At 48.4% G+C, this 20198-nt stretch overlaps 1 protein-coding gene across 1 annotated transcript in view; it reads left to right on the forward strand.

The window, feature by feature from the left end:
• VWF (von Willebrand factor) overlaps nucleotides 1–20198 on the forward strand; it is a 176814-nt gene that overhangs the window by 136211 nt on the left and 20405 nt on the right. The window contains exons 39-45 of the mRNA XM_033223122.1: nucleotides 2899–3001; nucleotides 3442–3516; nucleotides 4688–4792; nucleotides 6372–6577; nucleotides 12840–12989; nucleotides 17365–17475; nucleotides 19747–19927. Coding sequence (XP_033079013.1) covers nucleotides 2899–3001; nucleotides 3442–3516; nucleotides 4688–4792; nucleotides 6372–6577; nucleotides 12840–12989; nucleotides 17365–17475; nucleotides 19747–19927 — 931 coding nt within the window. The remainder of the gene's footprint in view (nucleotides 1–2898; nucleotides 3002–3441; nucleotides 3517–4687; nucleotides 4793–6371; nucleotides 6578–12839; nucleotides 12990–17364; nucleotides 17476–19746; nucleotides 19928–20198) is intronic.

Below are 20198 nucleotides of genomic sequence, written 5' to 3' on the forward strand. Positions count from 1 at the left end.
TATTCTTGAGTTTAAATATCTGAGGTCTATGTTTAAAAGGAGAGAAAAAAGAACACTGAAACATATACAGAACATGATCCTCTCCTTCCTCATCCCCCTCATGTCTGCCAATCCGACCCCCTGCCCCAGCCCTCCGAGGCCAGCGCCCCGGGCCCCTCCCTGCACCTTCCCCGCTGGAGTGGCAGCCACTGTGTCTTTTCTGGTTTTCTATTCCTAGTCCTTCCCTTTTCCATCCTGCACACCGTCGCCAGGGTTGTCTTCATCTAGCTCTTCTCTGTGAGGCAGGGTCCTGCTTATGCCTCCGGGCCTGCACCTGCCTGCCGAGGTAAGGCACGTTCCTGCAGTGGGCACATAGGACCTCTTCTGTCATCTTCAGCCACCTGCCTCCCCCATGATGCCAGGCGCTGCAGGAGCGTTCCTTCGTCTGTGCCTTTGTCAGCTGTTTCCTACCTGGAATTCCTCCTCCTTTCCCCTTTGCCCAGGTCTTCCCGTGCTTCATAGGTGTGCCCCGTGAGACTCTCTGCAGCGCCCAGTCTTAGTGGACTGTCCTTTTGCACTCTTACTGCTCTTTGATTTTTTATTTTTACAAACAGCTTTACTGAGGTATAATTTACATGCCACAAACAGCACATATTTAAAGCGTACAATTCGATAGGTTTTGCCATATGTACACACCTATAAAACCATTGACATAACCAAGACAATGAATTTCCATCCCCCAAAAGTTAGCTTATGCCCTTTTAAATATATCTCTCAACCCTAGACAGCTACTGGACTGCTTTCTGTCACTATGGATTCGTTGACATTTTCTGGAATTTTGGAAACATGCCTACGCACTTCTTTTCTGCCTGGCCTCCTTCGCTCAGGATAACGCTTTTGGGATTCGTCCATGCTGCTGTGTGTATTGATAGTTTTCTCCTCCTTGTTGCTAGGTAGTATTCCATGATGTGTGTGTCACAATTTATTTTTCTCATTCAGATTTTCACCAATGAGTCTTATTTCCTCACATTGACTGTCAGCCATTCAAGGGCTCGGACGGTGTGTTCAGACCTGCCCACGACGGGCACTGTGTCTATTGATGAGAAGCAGTTGTAGTGCAAGAGACTAGGCCTGTGGTGTCTTGGGCCAGAATGCTAGGTTCAAAGCCTGGATGTGCCATTTGATCAAATTTCTTAACTTCTTGGTGCCTCAGTTTCATTATTTGTAAATATAGATTATACTACTTACCTGGTAGGGTTATTTATTATTAGAAAAATAAAGTAAATAAATGTAAAAATCTTAGAAAAATATCTTGAACATATTTATTATTAGTTATTTGTGGGAGGCAGCAGAGCATGGTGGTTTAAGACCATGGATTTGGGCCTGGCGAGGTGGCTCACACCTGTAATCCCAGCACTTTGGGAGGCTGAGGCAGGTAGATCACTTGAGGTCAGGAATTTGAGATCCAGCCTGGCCAACATGGTGAAATCCCATCTCTACTAAAATACAAAAATGAGCTGGGTGTGGTGACGCATGCCTATAGTCCCAGCTACTTGGGAGGCTGAGGCAGGAGAATCGCTTAAACTCGGGAGGCAGAAGTTGCAGTGAGCCGAGATCATGCCATTGCACTCCAGTCTAGGCAAGAGAGAGTGATACTCTGTCTCTAAACAAACAAAAACTAAAGCATAAACAAAGAAACAAACCATGGATTTGGATTCAAAGCCTCACTCTGTCACTGTTCCTGTGCACACCTAGCGAGTGCCTTAGCTTTCTCATTGGAAAAGTGAGGGCAATGGTAAAAAATATCCTCATCATAGGATTGCAGTGAGGATTACATGAGTGATTTAAATAAAGCTCTCAACACAGTGGCACATAGCAGGTGGCATTTGAATGTTAGCTGCTATCATTTATTGAGCGAGTGAAAGGTGTCAAGGGCAGGACCAGAGGGGTTAATCCTGAGGGAGGGCAGGGCACTTTGGGGGAAGGGGACCTTACTTGGGGGTCTTTGATCCTCCTTCTTAGCTGACTGATTGCCTACCGTGGAAGTAATAAGTAAGACCTTCTTGACCTGGGAACTTCTTAGAGTCCTTTGAGCTGCTGGATAAGAATGTGTTTCTTCAGGGGCAATTTCGCTTGAATTTAATTTTAAGTTTAAATGTAACTTCATGGCTGAATCCAGAGGGAGACTGAGTCCTGGCTCTGCTTCTTATTAGTGGAGCTCTTTGCTGTGTACCCTGTGCTAATCACAGTTTCTCACTCCTTACAACAGTCCTGCAAGGCAGGCTTGAGTACCCTCATTTTACAGGTGAGGAAACTGGGCACAGCGGAACGCAGCCCGTATTAGAGTTTGGGAGTTCCTGACTTCAAAGCCTTGTGCTGGGGGCTGTGTGTAACTTTGAGGAGGCTGCTCTCTGCCCTGGGCCGTGTCTCATTTTAAAAAGCAGAGAGCCGCACTCAGGCCTCTGAAGTCACTGCGGGCATCAAGAATGTGATGCTTTCAAGAGTTTTGCTGTCCTCCCCACAGCTCTTGCTATTGTCTGAAGTCAATTTCAGAAAGAAACGGCTTTTTTTTCCCCCCCAAGCAACATCCCAATTTCTCCTTTGGCTTGAGAAATGACTAGCAGGTGCGATCCAAGAACTCTCATTTTCTTTCCTTGCTTGGTTTTAGCATTGCCAACAGAGAAGGGTGTAGTGAAAGTTTCTACGTTTTAGTTTACAAAGCACTGTGGCGACCACCTTTCTGAAAGCCATTGGAACCTCACAACCTCCTTTCAACCTGGTTTTGTTCGTCTGTGAGGCTGTCAGAGGGCTGGCTCAGGGACTGGCCCTCGCCGGAGGCAGGGAGAGCTGACCTCTGTGAACTCTGGGCTTTGTACCTAGAATGTCCTGTGCCCTCTCTGAACCTCGCTTTCCCCTCAGTTCTTGGAAGCCTGGGTCCCGGACCACCAGCCCTGTCAGATCTGCACATGCCTCAGCGGGCGGAAGGCCAACTGCACAATGCAGCCCTGCCCCACGGCCAAAGGTGAGAGTCCTCCCCTCCCTGGTGCCTTCATGGAGGAACAAGGGCCCCTGCAAGGCCCCCCAGCGACCCATCTTCACCCCTGGCAGAGCAAACTCAAACACTGGCACCTGGAGTCCTGGAGTGGGTGAGCTTCCTTGCCCAGCCTGCATTTCCCGTCGCTGGGCCTGGAAGCCCCATTCTGCATCTGGGTTCGACACTCAGATTAACCCTTGCCTCCAGTCCCCAGCAACGCTCAGACTTAGAGTCCCCTGGAGGGTAAATGTGAGGGTGTCAACAGGAACATGGGGACACTCATCTCTCAGAGGTCCCATGGCCTGGATCCTTGTGGGATGACTATACAGAACTCATACTAGTTTTCAGTGAGCAAGAACATTTCAAATTCCTCCGAGGCTGTCCCACTACTCATTTCTCTGACTTTTGTGGCCGCTCCTCTCCTTCAGCTCCCACCTGCGGCCTATGTGAAGTGGCCCGCCTCCGCCAGAATGCAGACCAGTGCTGCCCCGAGTATGAGTGCGGTATGTGTCCCACCGGGGGATGTCTCCAGGGCCCAACCCCAGCCCCAGGGGGTGCCATGTTGAGGGTGCTGAAAGGTGGCTCTGTTCCCAGGAACAGGGTGTATGAAAGGAGGTGGGCAAGGACTGACTAGATATTCCAAAAAAGTGGAAAGGGTTACCTCTGGAGAACAGGATTGGCTTCCTAGAGGAATTTTCTGTAAATTACTAAACATAGGTTTGACAGGATTAATGGGGTGATTGCTGACAAGAATGGGGTGATTGCTGGGGACTGCAGAGATACACTGAAGAAAAAATCATGCCAAAGCAGCCCATTTTCCTTTTCAGTAAGATTTTGAGGCCGCTAGATACAGAGAAGACCACATACTGGGCACCTTGAGTTGAGCAGGTTATTTGCTAGAGGTTTTCATGCTAGCCGTGCAGGCTACTCTGTGAATAGTGGGCTCGGTGAATTCAGAGCTGATGGAATTATGGTTAGCATGGCAGGAAATCATTAGTGCCTTTGTCCTTGTCCTGTCCAGTGTGTTTGTTGCTTATATGGATGAAGACCTAAAGCACAGGCGTGTACAATTTGCAGTGATGCAAATCTTGAAGGGAGAGCAGATAGATCGGGGGCAGTCCAAGCAACTAAAAGAAAATCATGTAATTGGGGAAACTTGTTCATACTCATGAAATTGATCAGAAATAAATAGAAGTCCCATAAGGGAGGGAGATGTGGCTTGAGAACAATGAATGTAAAGGAGGTCTTAGAATATTGGCAATAGAGAGAACTAGAGGGATCATTTATTTCAAGCCCCTCGTTTTATAGACATTACTATGCTCCTACAATGTGCCAGGCACCTAGCCTTTACTATTTTGTGAAATCCTCAGACTGATCCTATAAGGTAGAGTATCCCACCTTCCAGAAGGGGAAACAGGTCTAGAGGATCCAAGTTGACTTGGCTGAGATGTGGAAGCCCTAATGGATCATAAGAATAATCAGTATGACTTGGATTGATTGATCTGTCTGTCCATCCATCCATCCATCCTAACCCATGTAATCTCTGTCCCCATTATCATCACTTACCTAAAGCAGTGGAAGTCTGCATGAATAGGAATGTAGTGTCCCACTCACAGGTAATAAAAGAGTAACCTTGCTGAACTCTGCATGGATATCTCTCTTTCTGGCCTTCAGTGTGTGATCCGGAGAGCTGTGACCTGCCCCCAGTGCCTCACTGTGAAGGTGGCCTCCAGCCCACGCTGACCAACCCTGGCGAGTGCAGACCCAACTTCACGTGCGGTAAGGCCTCTGTGGATGAGGAGGGGTGGTACGTCTCCTGGACGTGCGGTAACGTCTCTGTGGATGAGGAGGGGTGGTACGGCCTCTCTCCTGGATGTGCGGTAAGGCCTCTGTGGATGAGGAGGGGTGGTACAGCCTCTCCCCTAGCGTGAGGGAGGTCATCATCTGTCTCAGGGACCTGTTCCAAGATGAGGTCGTTTCCTGTTTTCTACCTAGCTGAATCTGGGTTGGGAGTGCATCTAGAACGGAGGGGTTAGGGTCACACCTGCACAGCATCCTTCCGGCTGCGTGCTGCTGAAGGATACCAGGTGGGGCACAGCCACAGGCACCTCCTTCTTGGGTTTATGAAGCAGCAGCTGGGGCTGAGATGAGGAGGCCTCTGAATCTAATCTTTATTTGTGTCCATCCTCCTGTATGTCATTGAGGGGAGGGAATGTTTCTTTGACTTCCCCTTATCATTGGATCTTATTCCCAAACAAATTTATAGTTTTTTTTCCCCCTCTGAAGGAGTATATATGTAATCACTATATACTATAATTTAAACATAGCGTTGGACTAAAATAAGACACGACAAGAAACCGAATTCTTTATTTACCTACCGAGAGTGCCCACTATGACTCCAGTGGCGTTCTTGTCTGCTCATGTGGACTCTCCTCTGACATCCTACTTGTGAGACTTCAGGGGTGGGAGGAGAGCACATTGTGTTTGAAGGGAGCTGGACACAGGCAAAGGACACAGGGACAGGATTTGGTCTTTGGAAAGTGACGCTGTGGCTTTGACAAGATTGCTGGCATTCTTTCTTTCTTTTTTTTTTTGAGACGGAGTCTCGCTCTGCCGCCCAGGCTGGAGTGCAGTGGCCGGATCTCAGCTCACTGCAAGCTCCGCCTCCCGGGTTCCCGCCATTCTCCTGCCTCAGCCTCCCGAATAGCTGGGACTACAGGCGCCCGCCACCTCGCCAGGCTAGTTTTTTGTATTTTTTAGTAGAGAGGGGGTTTCACCGTGTTAGCCAGGATGGTCTCGATCTGCTGACCTTGTGATCCGCCCGTCTCGGCCTCCCAAAGTGCTGGGATTACAGGCTTGAGCCACCGCACCCGGTCTGATTGCTGGCATTCTTTCATTCGACACTGATTGCTGGTGGGCTTGAAACTGTAGGGTGTCGTTCTAGGTACTGAGGTGGGGATAGGCTCACAAAAACTCCTGGCATAGAGCAGTGCTTAGCAGGGCATGGTGCACCCAGGCCTATTGGCCTTAGAGATTCTACATCTGACACCTCTGAGAATGAAGGAACCCGCCCCTTCCAGACATACGTGGGAAAGTGATAGAGCAGGGATGGAGCGGCCTTCATTTCTCTGTTAGAGTTCCTAGCTTCACATTTCCCTTTCTGGTTAATGTTCATATTTTTCTGCAGATGGACTGCTTTTTTGGTAACATGGAATAGCTCCCCGCCCGTGAGCTTGGCCCTCACACATTTCTGACTTTATCTTCTGAGTCTGAAGCTCCCTGGCACACTAGAGCATAGCTGAATACGTACGAGCCCTGGCTGGGTGCATTGCTCAGCATGGCCTTGTCCTACCCTCAGCCTGCAGGAAGGAGGAGTGCAAAAGGGTGTCCCCACCCTCCTGCCCCCCGCACCGTTTGCCCACCCTTCGGAAGACCCAGTGCTGTGATGAGTATGAGTGCGCCTGCAACTGTGTCAACTCCACAGTGAGCTGTCCCCTTGGGTACTTGGCCTCAACCGTCACCAATGACTGTGGCTGCACCACAACCACCTGCCTTCCCGACAAGGTAAGGGCTGCTCAGTTCTGGCTGGTACGAAGGCCACATATGTGCTCCTTATGGAAGGTTTGTATCCTACCCAGCCTTCCCCTCCTGCCCAAACTAAGTGCTGCAAGGCTTGGTGGTGGGCAGTCAGCATTCCAGCTCAGCCTGAGTGGAAATTTACTTAACTCAGGAGGCATTTCTTGTGAGCCTACTATGTACTAAGCATGGCTAGATGCTGAGGTTACAAATAATGGATAAGACATGGTCTTTGCCTTTACAGAGCTTATTTTTAGGTTAGCTAAGGAAATAATGTGATTGCCTGGATTATTTAGAGATCAGTTAATAGTTATACATACATATATATATGCGTGTGCATGTATATATATATATATATAAATATATACTTATTTATTTGTTGAGATGAGGTCTTGCTGTGTTGCCTAGGTTGGTCTTGGACTCCTGGGCTCAAGTGATCCTCCCACCTCTGCCTCTTGAGTAGCTGAGATTACAAGTGCACTCCACCACACCTTTATTTATTGCTGTCAGTTTATCCATCTATCCACCCATCCATTCATCCATCCATCTACCCGTCTAGTAGTTACTAAGCAACTACCACACTCTAATAGATTTGGTACTGTGTTAGGTGCTATGGGAGAGATGTTAAGATGAAGTTCCTATGCGTGCTCTCGTTAGTATGTATGACAATAGTCTATAAAGTGAATATAATAAAGTGTCAACAAATGGTACAGATTTTCAGTGCAAATAGCAGTCTTACAGGTGAAAGAGCCACCAAGATGAGCTGTCATTAAAGATTTAATTGATGGGGTGTGGAAGTGAAGGGCGCGAAAGTGGCAGAGAGCTGAAATGAGCCAGAACTGCAGCAGGAAGACCTGAGCATAGTCACAGCTAGTGCACTGAGGGGAGTCCTGACATGAGTGACAGAGAAGCCACAGTCATCTCTCCTTGGAGCCTGTTAGGGCTGGAACAGATCTTTATCTGTCTGGAATGCTTAAGAGCTCTGTTCCCCTCTGGATGCTCTTCCAGCTCAGGGATTCTAAGCATATAGTTTCTGGAGAAGCGGGAACAAGTCTAGGAGGCTATGGTTGCTGCTGCTGCTTTCTTATATCTCTGTTCTCCTTCTCATCTTCCTGCCCACCCCTCCTGCCTTGCCATTTTTCTATTAATGTTTCTTTTCTTTTCTTTTCTTTTTTTTTTTTTGAGACGGAGTCTCGCTCTGTCGCCCGGGCTGGAGTGCAGTGGCTGGATCTCAGCTCACTGCAAGCTCCGCCTCCCGGATTTACGCCATTCTCCTGCCTCAGCCTCCCGAGTAGCTGGGACTACAGGTGCCCGCCACCTCGCCCGGCTAGTTTTTTGTATTTTTTAGTAGAGACGGGGTTTCACTGTGTTAGCCAGGATGGTCTCGATCTCCTGACCTCGTGATCCACCCATCTTGGCCTCCCAAAGTGCTGGGATTACAGGCTTGAGCCACTGTGCCCGGCCTAATGTTTCTTATGTGTTTTTAATCTATAGTAATGCCACTCCCTGTTTTTATGCCTTTGATTTGTTGGGGAAGCTGGGTCATTTGTCCTGTAGAATGTCATGAATTTTGGATTTGACTAGCAGCTGCCTCATGGTATTGCATAATGTGTTCCTCTATCCCTTGTATTTCCAGTGGACTAGAAGTTAGACCCAGGGGATTCATTACATTCAAGGTCAATACATTAGGGAGGCTAGAGGCACATAATGTCTGTCTTTCTGCCTGCCTACCTTCCTTCCCTCCTTCCCTCCTTCCTTCCTTCCTTCCTTCCTTCCCTCCTTCCTTCCTTCCTTCCTTCCTTCCTTCCTTCCTTCCTTCCTTCCTTCCCTCCTTCCTTCCCTCCTTCCCTCCCTCTCTCCTTCCCTCCCTCCTTCCCTCCCTCTCTCCCTCCCTCCCTCCCTCCTTCCTTCCCTCCTTCCTTCCCTCCCTCCCTCCTTCCCTCCTTCCCTCCCTCCTCCCTCCCTCCTCCCTCCCTCCCTCCCTCCTTCCCTCCCTCCCTCCTCTTCCTTCCCTCCCTCCCTCCCTCCTCTTCCTTCCTTCCTTCCTTCCCTCCCTCCTTCCTTCCTCCCTCCTTTCCCACCTCGCTCCCTTCCCCCCTCGCTCCCTTCCTCGCTCCCTTCCTCGCTCCCTTCCTCGCTCCCTTCCCCGCTCCCTTCCTCCCTCCCTCCCTTCCCCCCTCCCTTCCCCCCTCCCTTCCCCCCTCCCTTCCCCCCTCCCTTCCTTCCTCGCTCCCTTCCCTTTCTCCCTTCCCTTTCTCCCTTCCCTGCCCTTCCCTCCCCTCCCCCCTCCCCCTCCCCCCTCCCCTCTCCCGCCTCTCCCCCCTCCCTCCCCGCTCCTCTCCCCCCTCCCTCCCCGCTCCTCTCCCCCCTCCCTCCCCGCTCCTCTCCCCCCTCCCTCCCCGCTCCTCTCCCCCCTCCCTCCCCGCTCCTCCCTCCCCTCCCCTCCCCCCCTCCCGCCCCTCCCGCCCCTCCCCCTCCCCTCCCCCTCCTCCCTCCCCTCCCCCCCTCCCCTCCCCCTCCCCCCTCCCCTCCCCCTCCCCCTCCCCTCCCCCCTCCCCTCCCCTCCCCTCCCCCTCCCCCTCCCCCTCCCCTCCCCTCCCCTCCCCCCCCTTCAATGGAGTCTCACTCTGTCACCAGGTTGGAGTGCAGTGGCGCGATCTCGGCTGATTGCAACCTCCTACTCCCTGGTTCAAGCGATTATTCTGCCTTAGCCTCCTGAGTAGCTGGGATTGCAGGCACACACCACCACACCCAGCTAATTTTTGTTTTATTAGTAGAGATAGGGTTTCACCATCTTGGCCAGGATGGTCTCGATCTCCTGACCTTGTGATCCATCCTCCTTGACCTCCCAAAGTGCTGGGATTACGGGCATGAGCCACCGCACCTGGCCTAGCTTCCGACTTTCAAAGATAGGAGTGATGATGTGTTCAGATGAAGTCAACCTATTTCTGCATTGTGAAGTTTATCCCATCAACAGTTTAGTTTATCGTTTTAATATTTATAGGTGTTGTCTAAGATTTAGTATGTCATTAGGAGTTTCAAAATCGTGACTTTTCTCACTTCTATCATACTGATTGCATTTATTAACTGGAATTCTCCCATAAGAAAGAACTTTCTCCCAGCTGTTTTCAGTTACCCTGAAATAAAATTACATTAGACAAAGCAGAATAAGGGCTTGATTTTTTCCTTTCCAGTTTTCAGAGCCATTAGTTGATGCCCCAGCAACTGTCAAGGACAGCCAAGGAGGTTTTTTTTTTCCCCCCCATCATTATGGATTCATGAATGCTTATGTATTTGGTGTGTGTTGATTCATTGTAAACTTGATTTTTTTGATACTAAAATTGTCCTCCCTGGGGTAAATGGGGGCTCCTTTAAGTCAGCTTTGGAGCCTGTTGGCATGGCCTCATGAGCCTTTTGTAGTTTTCTTGCTTTCTGAAACAATAAGGCATGCCAGGCGCACCCTGCGCATTTCCTGCCCTAGTCCTTGGATCTGCCATTTTGACACAAGTCCTTCTACCTTTTAGTACAAGTGGTATTTAGGCACAAAATCTGGGTGCCAAGAATATTTATGGCTCCTGGGTTGCCATTGCCTTCAGATCTTTTTGGTGAACAGAGCTTAGAAATGCATATTTTAAGAGAGGATAAAAACTCGTAAGTTTGTAATGGTATTTCTGATTCAAATTTATGGGACTTGACTTCTTTGATTTTTTTGGTTATATCACTTCTAAGTTGAAAATTCTGGTTTCCTAATATAATTAACTACTTACCTGCTTTATCTTGCAATATACCTGTAATAGTTTCAAAACTAACCTGTAAACCTAGCACTTTGGGAGGCCGAGGTGGGCCGATTACTTGAGGTTGGGAGTTCAAGACCAGCCTGGCCAATATGGTGAAACCCCATCTCTACTAAAAAATACAAAAAATTAGTTGAATGTGGTGGTGTGCGCCTGTAATTCCAGCTACTTGGGAGGCTGAGGCAGGAGAATCGCTCGAACCCAGGAGGCAGAGTTTGCAGTGAGCCGAGATTGTACCATTGCACTCTAGTCTGGGCTATGGAGTGAGACTTTGTCTCAAATAAATAAATAAATAAATAAAATTTCCTTTCAGTTCTTCTTAACCTAAAAAAAACTCATTGGGGGATATATAGTGTAAATACTATGGTGTGAAGTCATTTGAAATAATGATTATTATTATATATAATATATAACATGTTATAATTATATAATAACTTTATATAAATATAAATATTTTATATATAATTTGTATATAAAATAATTATATAATATATATTATATAATTACATACTATATAATATATAAATTATATATAATATATTATATATATAATTATACATAGACTCCTGGGAATATGTCTTGTTTTATAATTTTGGCTTTAAAATCACTTAAATATTTTACACCATAGTAATTTTAAATTTTAAAAGAAATAAAAAGCAATCCCTAAAAATGGAAAACAAATTGAAATATCTCATTAACTAGATATCAAGTAGGTGGCACAGTATTATTATAATTATATATTTATATATAATGATATATAATTAAATAATATATAATGTAATTATATAAGTAAACTATGATTGTATATTATATAATATATAGTTTATATATAATTTATAATTATATATTATTATATTATAATTATTATTATAACAAGACATATTCCCAGGAGTCTTACTCTGTTTTCTCTACCTTATTCCTTCCTCCACCCTGTAATTTATATACATGAATTCTATAATATATAATATATAGCTTATACTATGTATATATACTATAGGTAATATGATATATCATATATATTATATATGTAATATATGTATGTAATATATAGTATATATTATATATGTTATATATATATATTTGCCTGTCTTAGCCTCCCAAAGTGCTGGGATTACAGGCATCAGCCAGCCACCATGTCCAGCCTTTATAATTTTTATTAGTTTTCTTTTTGAAAATATGACAAATTTTATACATGTATGTTTCTTCCCATTTCTCATAGAAAAGTATATTGTGAATGATATTTTAAATTGTTCTCATTTAACAATATTTGATGGAGATTATTCTGTATCAGTGTGTAGAGATCTGCCTTATTCTTTCTTATAGCTGCATAGTACTCCATTGCATGGCAGCACTGTCGTTGTTTTCCAACAAGTCCCCTATTGGTGGACATTTGAGTCACTTCAGCCTTTTGCTATTACTAATTGCAGTAACAAACAGCCATATGCATCTGTCATTTTGTGGACTTGGCAGTGTGTCTTTGGGATGGATTCCTAGAAGTGAGATTCTGAGTCATGGTAAATACACATTTACTTTTGCTAAGTATTGCTAAACAATTCTTCTCCATAGGGATGATAACATTTTCCTGCAGGCCTTTTAATAGAACAAGGGGTCTCATTCAATAAGTTGATTATACAGAAGCTAGAAGACTGAGAAGATACATGATAGTGCTTTCGAAATGTTTGAAGTGCTATTATGGCATTCACAGGATGGAGACCTATTTTGCATAGCTTTGGAGGGCATACTTGGGATTAATTTCAAAACTGACATTAAGTCCCCTGATCAAACAGCTTCCTTAGCTCCTCATTCCGAGAAAAGGATGTCCGAGCATTGTTTGTGGTGTACATCCCAGACTTTCCACGTTTCCCTTTCAACCAACCTTTTTGATCTCTTTTCCCACATCTCTGCCAGAGCCTATGGTTCTTCCAAATGGGATCCCTTGTCTCTCAAACATATCCCCTGCTCTGTGTCCCAGAGTCTTTGCTTTCTATGTTCCTAGTCATCTGTGGGTAAGGGGACACGCGTTCATAGCCCCTGTGCAACTTGCTTGTAAGTAGGCAGAGGGCTAGATGAGGACGGGCTCCAAGTCCAAGGACATTACTGGGTCTGGGAATGTGGGTACAGCTTCTCGGTGACATAGGAAGGAGTGAAGTGCAGTTAAGGCAGGCAGAAGTGAGACCAAGGCAGCCAGTGTGTTGTTTTCAAGTCTGTGGACCATGAAGGCCTCACGAGGGGCCACCCCTCAGAGACTGGGGATGGCTTTTCTAAGGCTGGCAGGCAGGGAAAGGAAGAGGACGAAATCTGTTTTATAAGCAGTCCTGCATATGGGTGGAGACCACACTTGGTTTTATTTATTGCCACATTCTCAGCACCTAGAGCGCCTTCCGTGTAGTAGGTGCTAACTCACTGTTTGTTTCAATGAATGAAATGAGTTCACTCACGAAATCTTACGTCTACAGGTGTGTGTCCACCGAAGCACCATCTACCCGGTGGGCCAGTTCTGGGAGGAGGGCTGTGACGTGTGCACCTGCACTGACATGGAGGATGCTGTGATGGGCCTCCGTGTGGTCCAGTGCTCCCAGAAGCCCTGTGAAGACAGCTGTCAGTCGGTGAGTGGGACAGAGGGGCTGGGCACGCCTGGAGCCATCAGGGCGGGAAAGTAGAGGAGGGCATCTTAGGAAGGGCAAGACGGGTTCTTTTTTTTTTGTTTTGAGATAAGAGACTTGCTGTGTCGCCCAGGCTGTAGTGCAGTGACACAATCTCAGATCACTGCAAGCGCTGCCTCCCGGATTCACGAGGAAGGGCAAGAAAGGTTCTTCAGTGACCTCTGGTTCAAGGCTAGGGGTGTGGAAGAGGGGAGGGGGTTAAGGCTGGATAAGAAGAAAAAGCATGAGCAAAGGATTTCTATGTCTTCCTTCTGCAGTTCAGGCCTTAGCTAATGGTCACGTCTGTTGTATGGCCTTACGTCTAAAGGACTGGTGGAGTAGGTTTGAGCAGAGACGTGGGGAGGACTAAATGCCTAGAAAAGAGGACTTGATTTCCTTTTTCTTCCACCCTCATATATCACCTTCGCCTGTCCCTAGAACAAATGTACGCTCTGAAGTTTCTAGCATTGTCCTGGTTCCAGTGTACTCTGGTGTTTCCACGTAGACTGTTGATTTTCAGGCCATGTTTATAATTTGAGGTACGGAAAACATGATCCCTGTTCCCCAAATCCATTTTGTGGCGGCTGCCCCTGAGGCTCCTGTGTGTGCTGGGGCGCCCTGTTCTTGCATGTTTAGGACTGATCAGACCCTAAAAAGGGAGCACCAGTCTGCAGAGAGGATTGTAGGGCAAATTCTGCTTGCTGGTTTAATGCGATTATTACTACATTATCAGCAGATAATGATATTAAGAGAAGAGGTGCCAGGGCGGGCAAGCACATACATCTCATGATTGTTTTCAAATGTCAACGGCAGTGAAGACAGAGCTCCTGAAGGTGTTTTCTAGGCGAATGGTTTGATGGCAGAGGAGAGCCTGAGGACAGATCCCGAAACCCAGGCCCTTCACCTGCTGTTCTAGCTGCATTTGGGTACTGAGAGTGAGTGGAGTTGCTCAGTACCTTTGAGAGAGGATGATGTTGTGGTATCCAGGTGTTCCTTTGGGAAATACTAAGCTTTAGAAACCCTTTGGTTTTCATCTCCTCTCACAGGCCACCTGAGGCCAGGGAAATAACTTGCTGTCAAATAAAGAGAAGTGCTGTTTACAGGTCATTTTTAGGATATTGACACCCAATATATTTCGTGTTTCAGTGGGGAGTTTTGCTTGCAAAGAATAGAACCCATTCAGACTAACTACAATAAGAGGGGATTTGTAGAAAAGATACAGGAGGATCTCTCAGACAGGAAGTGTAGGATTTGTAGGTGGGCACCATGGTCCTACAGCATGTCTCTCCATTTGTCCTAAGAGCTGGTATTTCTGTCCATCTGCTTCGGCTCCTCTCTGCAGGCCAGCTTCCTCTGTGCAGAAGTTTTGCTTTCTCATACATTTTTGTTTGCACACAGCTTTATCAAATCTCACTTCAACTCCACACAGCTTTTCAGATCCATGGTTCATCCTTTTCCAATCTGACTTAGTCGGTCTTTGTGTTTCATGGATCAGCTTCTCAAGAGGAAAGTTGACAGGCCCAGCTCAGCCCTTGGATCGGGTCCACTGTCCAGTTCATACTCTGGTCCAGTCAACTAATGGGGGAGCTGCAGATCCTGGGGTATAATCCTGGCTGTGTAGAAAAGCTGGCGGCAATTTCAAAAAGAAGATGGATAGGGAGGTCAGGGCAGGAGTGGAGGAGGAACCATGTCTAGAACTCTTGACCATGTGATTGCTCTAGGGAATCCAGTGCCCTGTCTTAGAGGCTGAATGTGCACATCTTCTGGGGAGGAGAAGGGAGCCTCGTGGTTTAAAATCTCAGGGGACGTGGGAGGCTGGGCTTGGATCTGTACTGTGTTGAGTGAGGTGGGAGCTTAGGTGAGTTACAGGTGGTCTCAGACTTCATTCTGCAAAGAGGGTAGTATTGTTAGCATTATTAGCTCTGCTCTGACCTCAGAGGCACTTGGGCTCATATCTCCCAGTCCATGTGTTGTCTGGGTTGTGACAGAAAGGAAAGAACAACACTACTATCATCACCCTAAAGCCACAGTCTGCAGAAGCACCTTCCCCAAGCTCCTCCGTAGTTCTCTGCTCTTCACATCAGAGGAGCGGCAGCAGGCAAGCCGGGGCATTGGCGGCTTCTCAGGAATGTTCCAGGTGGGCCTCGGGTGATGGCCTTGCTTCCATGTCCATAGTGAGAGGAGGCCTCCACCTCTCTACAAGCCTTTGAGGGGATTTTCCGTGAAGGCTGATGGCCGTCTGACTCCTCACCCGTAGGCTCCTGAGTCAGGTTCAGTCAAGGTGTAGGAACTGTGTTCTGAGAAACGGAAGGAAGTCTGTTAGATTTTATTCACTCTGTGATACTCCTCAGGAGGAAGAAGAGGGAGGGATGTTCTTCCCAGTATCAGACAGGAAACAGGACCACCCCAGGGAACGGGGTTGGCCGGAGCCCCTGTAGCTCACAGGAAGCCTGTGGACACTGGAGGGGTCCTGGCCCGAGCCGGGAGGCCGTCCTGTTAGGCTGGTTCAACCTACAACTGCAGTGTTGCAAAAGGGTCAATCTGATCCAGGAGGAGCTCTTCAAACTGTGCTCCTCAGACCACCTCAGAGGGGACAAGTGACCAGAGCTTGGCATCTGCCACCTCCATTTCAGTTACTGCAATTGTGCTTAAAGGATCGTGCTGCTAGATAAATTCATAATTTATTGTTTAGTGCGTATGTTTTCAGGTTGGGTGGCTAATAGACCTACTTAGTTCCATTCTTACTTGGGAAACCAATGAAAACAGGATGGAGAAGAGAGCCAGGAGAAGAGCCTGGGATGTGTATTTTGATACAAGATATCAAACGTAGATATAAGTGAGGGAATTTGTCGGAGGAAGGGAAAAGAAAGAATTGAAAAATATAGGTTGGACTCTGGTTGTGCAGCTGGGAAACAGGGTTGCTATGGGGTATGGAGGGGAATCTTAGACAGATGGAAATTTGGAGGCATGGCTAAAAGTGGGTGTGAGAAGCTAGTGGGGCTGTGGGAACAGGCCTGTGGCCTGGGAGCCATCCATAATATTGACACTCTTTGCCCATGGTGAGAGGCAACAGGCAACGAAAATAATATGCGGATCTCGATCACTCAGCCTTCTAGAGAGGCGCGCGAGAATAACAGCAGATCCCTAAAGGTATTAATTACTGTCTTCTGTGTTCTTTGAGTCTTTGTTTGTGGCTCCCTGAGACCTTGTTTTTCTCTTTAATGCCATTTTGTATGTTCTGCTGTATCATGGAAGGTGTGTACACAGGTTGAGTCATCCTAATTTGTTGTCTCCTCCATAGTACCTAGTACATCGTAGGTGCACGGTAAATGACTTGAATCTTGGCTGATAAAAGCCTGGAGACAGCTCACTGCACACTGCTGGGAGGTGGGCAGGGATGTCAGTAGGTCTCGTGGAGACTGAGTGGGGTTGAGCCCTTCCAGAGAGAGGCACATGTGTTGTGTATCTTCAGATTCTGCCCTGCTTGGGAGTGTGCTTGAGGAGCACAGCAGGCTGCTGTCCACACCCGTCCCACGCCTGTCCGGAACAGCTGTGGTTACTCTTTCTCTCTTAAGGACACAGCTCCAAGATGGAGCATAGTCCTGGATTCTTTTTTCTTGGCTCCTGGGACAAACACACTGTCATCACTTTGACTATTCTTTGTGTAGACTTTTCAGAGGAGGGTTTCAGTCTATTTTCATGATGCTTTAGCCAGATTGGAGGACCTTCTAGAGGCAAGATGGGCTGACAGACTCCCAGGATGCTGTTCTCCCTGCCGCGCTTTCTGGGGAAGGTTTGTCTGTTGCTGTCTCATCTCATTTTTCTTTTGTAAAGAACACCATACCCTATAAATTACTAGGTCAATGTCAAGTAACCTCTTGGGGAAGCCCAAATCAGCACATTGGTGAGCAGTATTGGGATCAAGTGTTCGTCTTGTATGGGAGGCTAGCCCTGCGAGAGCAGAGACTGGATTCCAATCATCCCGAGTGCTCCCCCCGGTCAGTGAGGGGCCCCAGAGTTGGCCATGATGGTAAGCTGCTGCTAAGTGAACTCTGAGCTGTCTTGAATACTCCCACAGACTGGATCATGGTCTCTTTCAAAGTGGGATCTTTCAGGGAGCAGAATTGTATCTCTGCAGCGGATGTAAGACTTCGTTTAGTGACCTAGTAGTTGCTGCTTCTTGGCATGACCCTGAGCCTGGTTGACAACAAAGACGAAAATGCCCAGACCAGCGATCACTCAGCAGCACCCCAGGGCTCAGTACGTAGGAGGCGTAGGTAAGAACCCCTATGTCTTTGCTGCTCATCTGTCCTTACTCTGTTTTTTTCTGCTTTTCCAGGGCTTCACTTACGTTCTGCATGAAGGCGAGTGCTGTGGAAGGTGCCTGCCATCGGCCTGTGAAGTGGTGACGGGCTCACCACGGGGGGACTCCCAGTCTTCCTGGAAGAGTGTAGGTCCAGGCCCCCGGGACGGGGAGGAGGGCATATTGGGGCCGCTCCAGGGACCAGTGTTGACCTTAGTTTGATCTCATTCCCTGCCCTTTGCTTTCCCCACTGGGCATTTCACCCAGCTGTTGGTGTTACCCAGATGCCAGCTGGGATGACCTGCCCCTTAGGAACTAGTTAAGACTGCCTCAGGCTTCCCATTTTGTAGACTTTGGGAGAAGCCCAGGGCCCTCTCGGGGGTATGCATGCTCTCTCATTCACCTGTGAATCTGAGGTGCTGTGGCTGAGCACTGGTTTTGGGATGGCCTCATCACCCCTCCGAAGTGCCACAGGCTGCAAGTACTGTTCTGGACCACACTGACCCAGGCAGCGTCCCCAGACCTTTTCACTGATTTCTACTGAAACCTCCCTGGTCGTTTTAGGGATGTGGAAAACTTTACAACCCAGAAAAGGAACAGTATTTCCCACAGTCCCTCGGCTATTTCTGCAGGTCTGGCTGGGGCATCTTGCCAGTGCCCCATCGCCCCACTCTCGTCCTCTCCTGGCTGGCCCACCCCCGCCCGTCCCTTCTTGTAACACAGAGCAGTTCAGCTGTCCCCTGTGTGCTGCCCGGTGCTCTCTTAGACTCTGATGCTCATCAAGCCATTTTCTTAAAAACAGAGGATTCCGTCTTTGGGGATTTTAGTCCAGATGCTAGGAGAATCACAGTTCTTTCAGTCTGGTCAGAAGGATAAGGTGGGTAGTGCCAAGTCCTGGCAGCCTTGGGAGCTGGTGCTGGGAGGAGGTGAGCTGCCCGTATGGGCCTTCCCTCTGTCTGCCTCAGTAAGACCAACGTGCTTCCCTTAGAGAGGAAGGCCAAGGGTCTGCTGTCTTGTCCTGAGCCTTCCCCATCTCCTACCCAGCCCCGTTGCCTTTCTCCTCCCCAGTGATAACAGAATGACTCACTGGGCTTTTTCAGGTGAGTTTCCACCTCCCCCTCTGGTCCGAGTTGCCTATGTGTTCCCTTCCCTGTGTTCTCCCCTCCCCACCTTTTAGTGCCTCTGCTCCCATGTGCTCTGGATGGAGGCAGGTTTTATTCCTCCTTCCCAGGGTCAAGGTACAGCTCAGATCAGAGGCTGCCCCATCCTTGGAGGGGCGGAGAGCCGGTGCCTTTGTGCCCAGTATTCCTGCCCCTTTCCCCATCTCTCATTTCCCTTCAAGGCCCACCCCACTCTGCCCCTCATCAGTGTTTGCAAAACATAAGGTGACCTGGGCTTCTCTCCTCTACCTCAAGTCTCCATCTTAACTAAAAGACTTGGGTGATGGCAATGGTTTTGCTGCTGAACCATGTCGGGGGCAGCGGGGGTGGTGGCAATGGGTGCTCTTAATGGGCCAGTGGCCAAGGCTCAGTGAGTAAGTAACCAGAGGAGGGAGAGGTCTAGAGGGTGGAATCAGGCCTGCAGGGAGTCAGGAGTGGGAGGTGAAGAGAATGGCTGCAAGTGTTTGGCATTTTCTACACCTCATCTGGAAGGAGAAGAAATAAGCAGGCACTAGGAGAAGTAGGTCAGGGCCTGAGATGGCGGCAGAGGGCACCTGGTTACATATCTGTGTGCTGGCTGACACGGCACTCGCGATGACATTTTCTGGGGAAGATCCTCCTGGTGACTTTTCTGAACCATGGTCTTGGGTCCTTTCAGTGCTTTTGGCCCATGGTGACAACCTTTGAGATCAGGCTACCCGTGTGCAGCCCTGGACTCTTCATGGACAGATTGCAGGGGTGTCGGGGTCCCAGGCCAGCCTTCTCAGGCTTCTGCCAGCTCCCTGTCTCCCCCTACTGTGGAGGCTTCTGCCAGCTCCCTATCTTCCCCTACTGTGGAGGCTTCTGCCAGCTCCCTGTCTCCCCCTACCGTGGGAAGTGGCACCAGGCTGGGAAATGGGTTGGGCTTCCCCGCTGCACCTTCCATCTAATGGCCCACATTGCTGCTTCTCGGCCAGAGTGTCTGAGCTCAGCTCAAACCAGTGCTGAGGAAGGGAGGGTGAGTCCCCTGGCTTCTCCAAGGTGTGCTTGCCTGGGTGCCTCAGTCAGGTGATTTTGACCCAGACTGTTTGCGTGGCACTCACTGAAATGAGTCCTACTCATCCCCTCCATGGGCCCTACCCTGTGGTGGGACTTACAGGTTAAGCCAGGCCTCATGTCTAGAGTCCACACCAACTCCCTGAGAGAAGAGCACCTTCCCATTGGGACCCTGGGCTCTAGCCCTGCCCCAGCTTGTTGGACTAATTCTGATGCCCTTCAGGTCGGTTCCCACTGGGCCTCCCCGGAGAACCCCTGCCTCATCAATGAGTGTGTCCGAGTGAAGGAGGAGGTCTTTGTACAACAAAGGAACGTCTCCTGCCCCCAGCTGGAGGTCCCTGTCTGCCCCTCGGGCTTTCAGCTGAGCTGTAAGACCTCAGCGTGCTGCCCGAGCTGTCGCTGTGGTAAGTCGTGCAGGCTGGGGCTGTGCTGGGCTGGACTGGGCCCCATCTTTAAGACTTTCTTTCCCCTTTTGGCTCCTGAATTCTTTGCCTTTTTAGCAACTTAAGGAAATGGATAGGACCGAGATCTTCCCATCTGTTCCTACTGCTTTTATGAGAAAGCAAATAAAATGAGAAAACTGTAAGAATTTCCCGAAGATGACTACATAGCGAGACTGGGATTTGGTCCTAGGTTTCTCTGATTTGGAGACCACCTTTGTACGCTGTGACGTTT

This window comes from Trachypithecus francoisi, unplaced genomic scaffold (assembly GCF_009764315.1).
Source record: "Trachypithecus francoisi isolate TF-2019V2 unplaced genomic scaffold, Tfra_2.0 Lachesis_group11, whole genome shotgun sequence".
Taxonomy (NCBI): Eukaryota; Metazoa; Chordata; class Mammalia; order Primates; family Cercopithecidae; genus Trachypithecus; species Trachypithecus francoisi.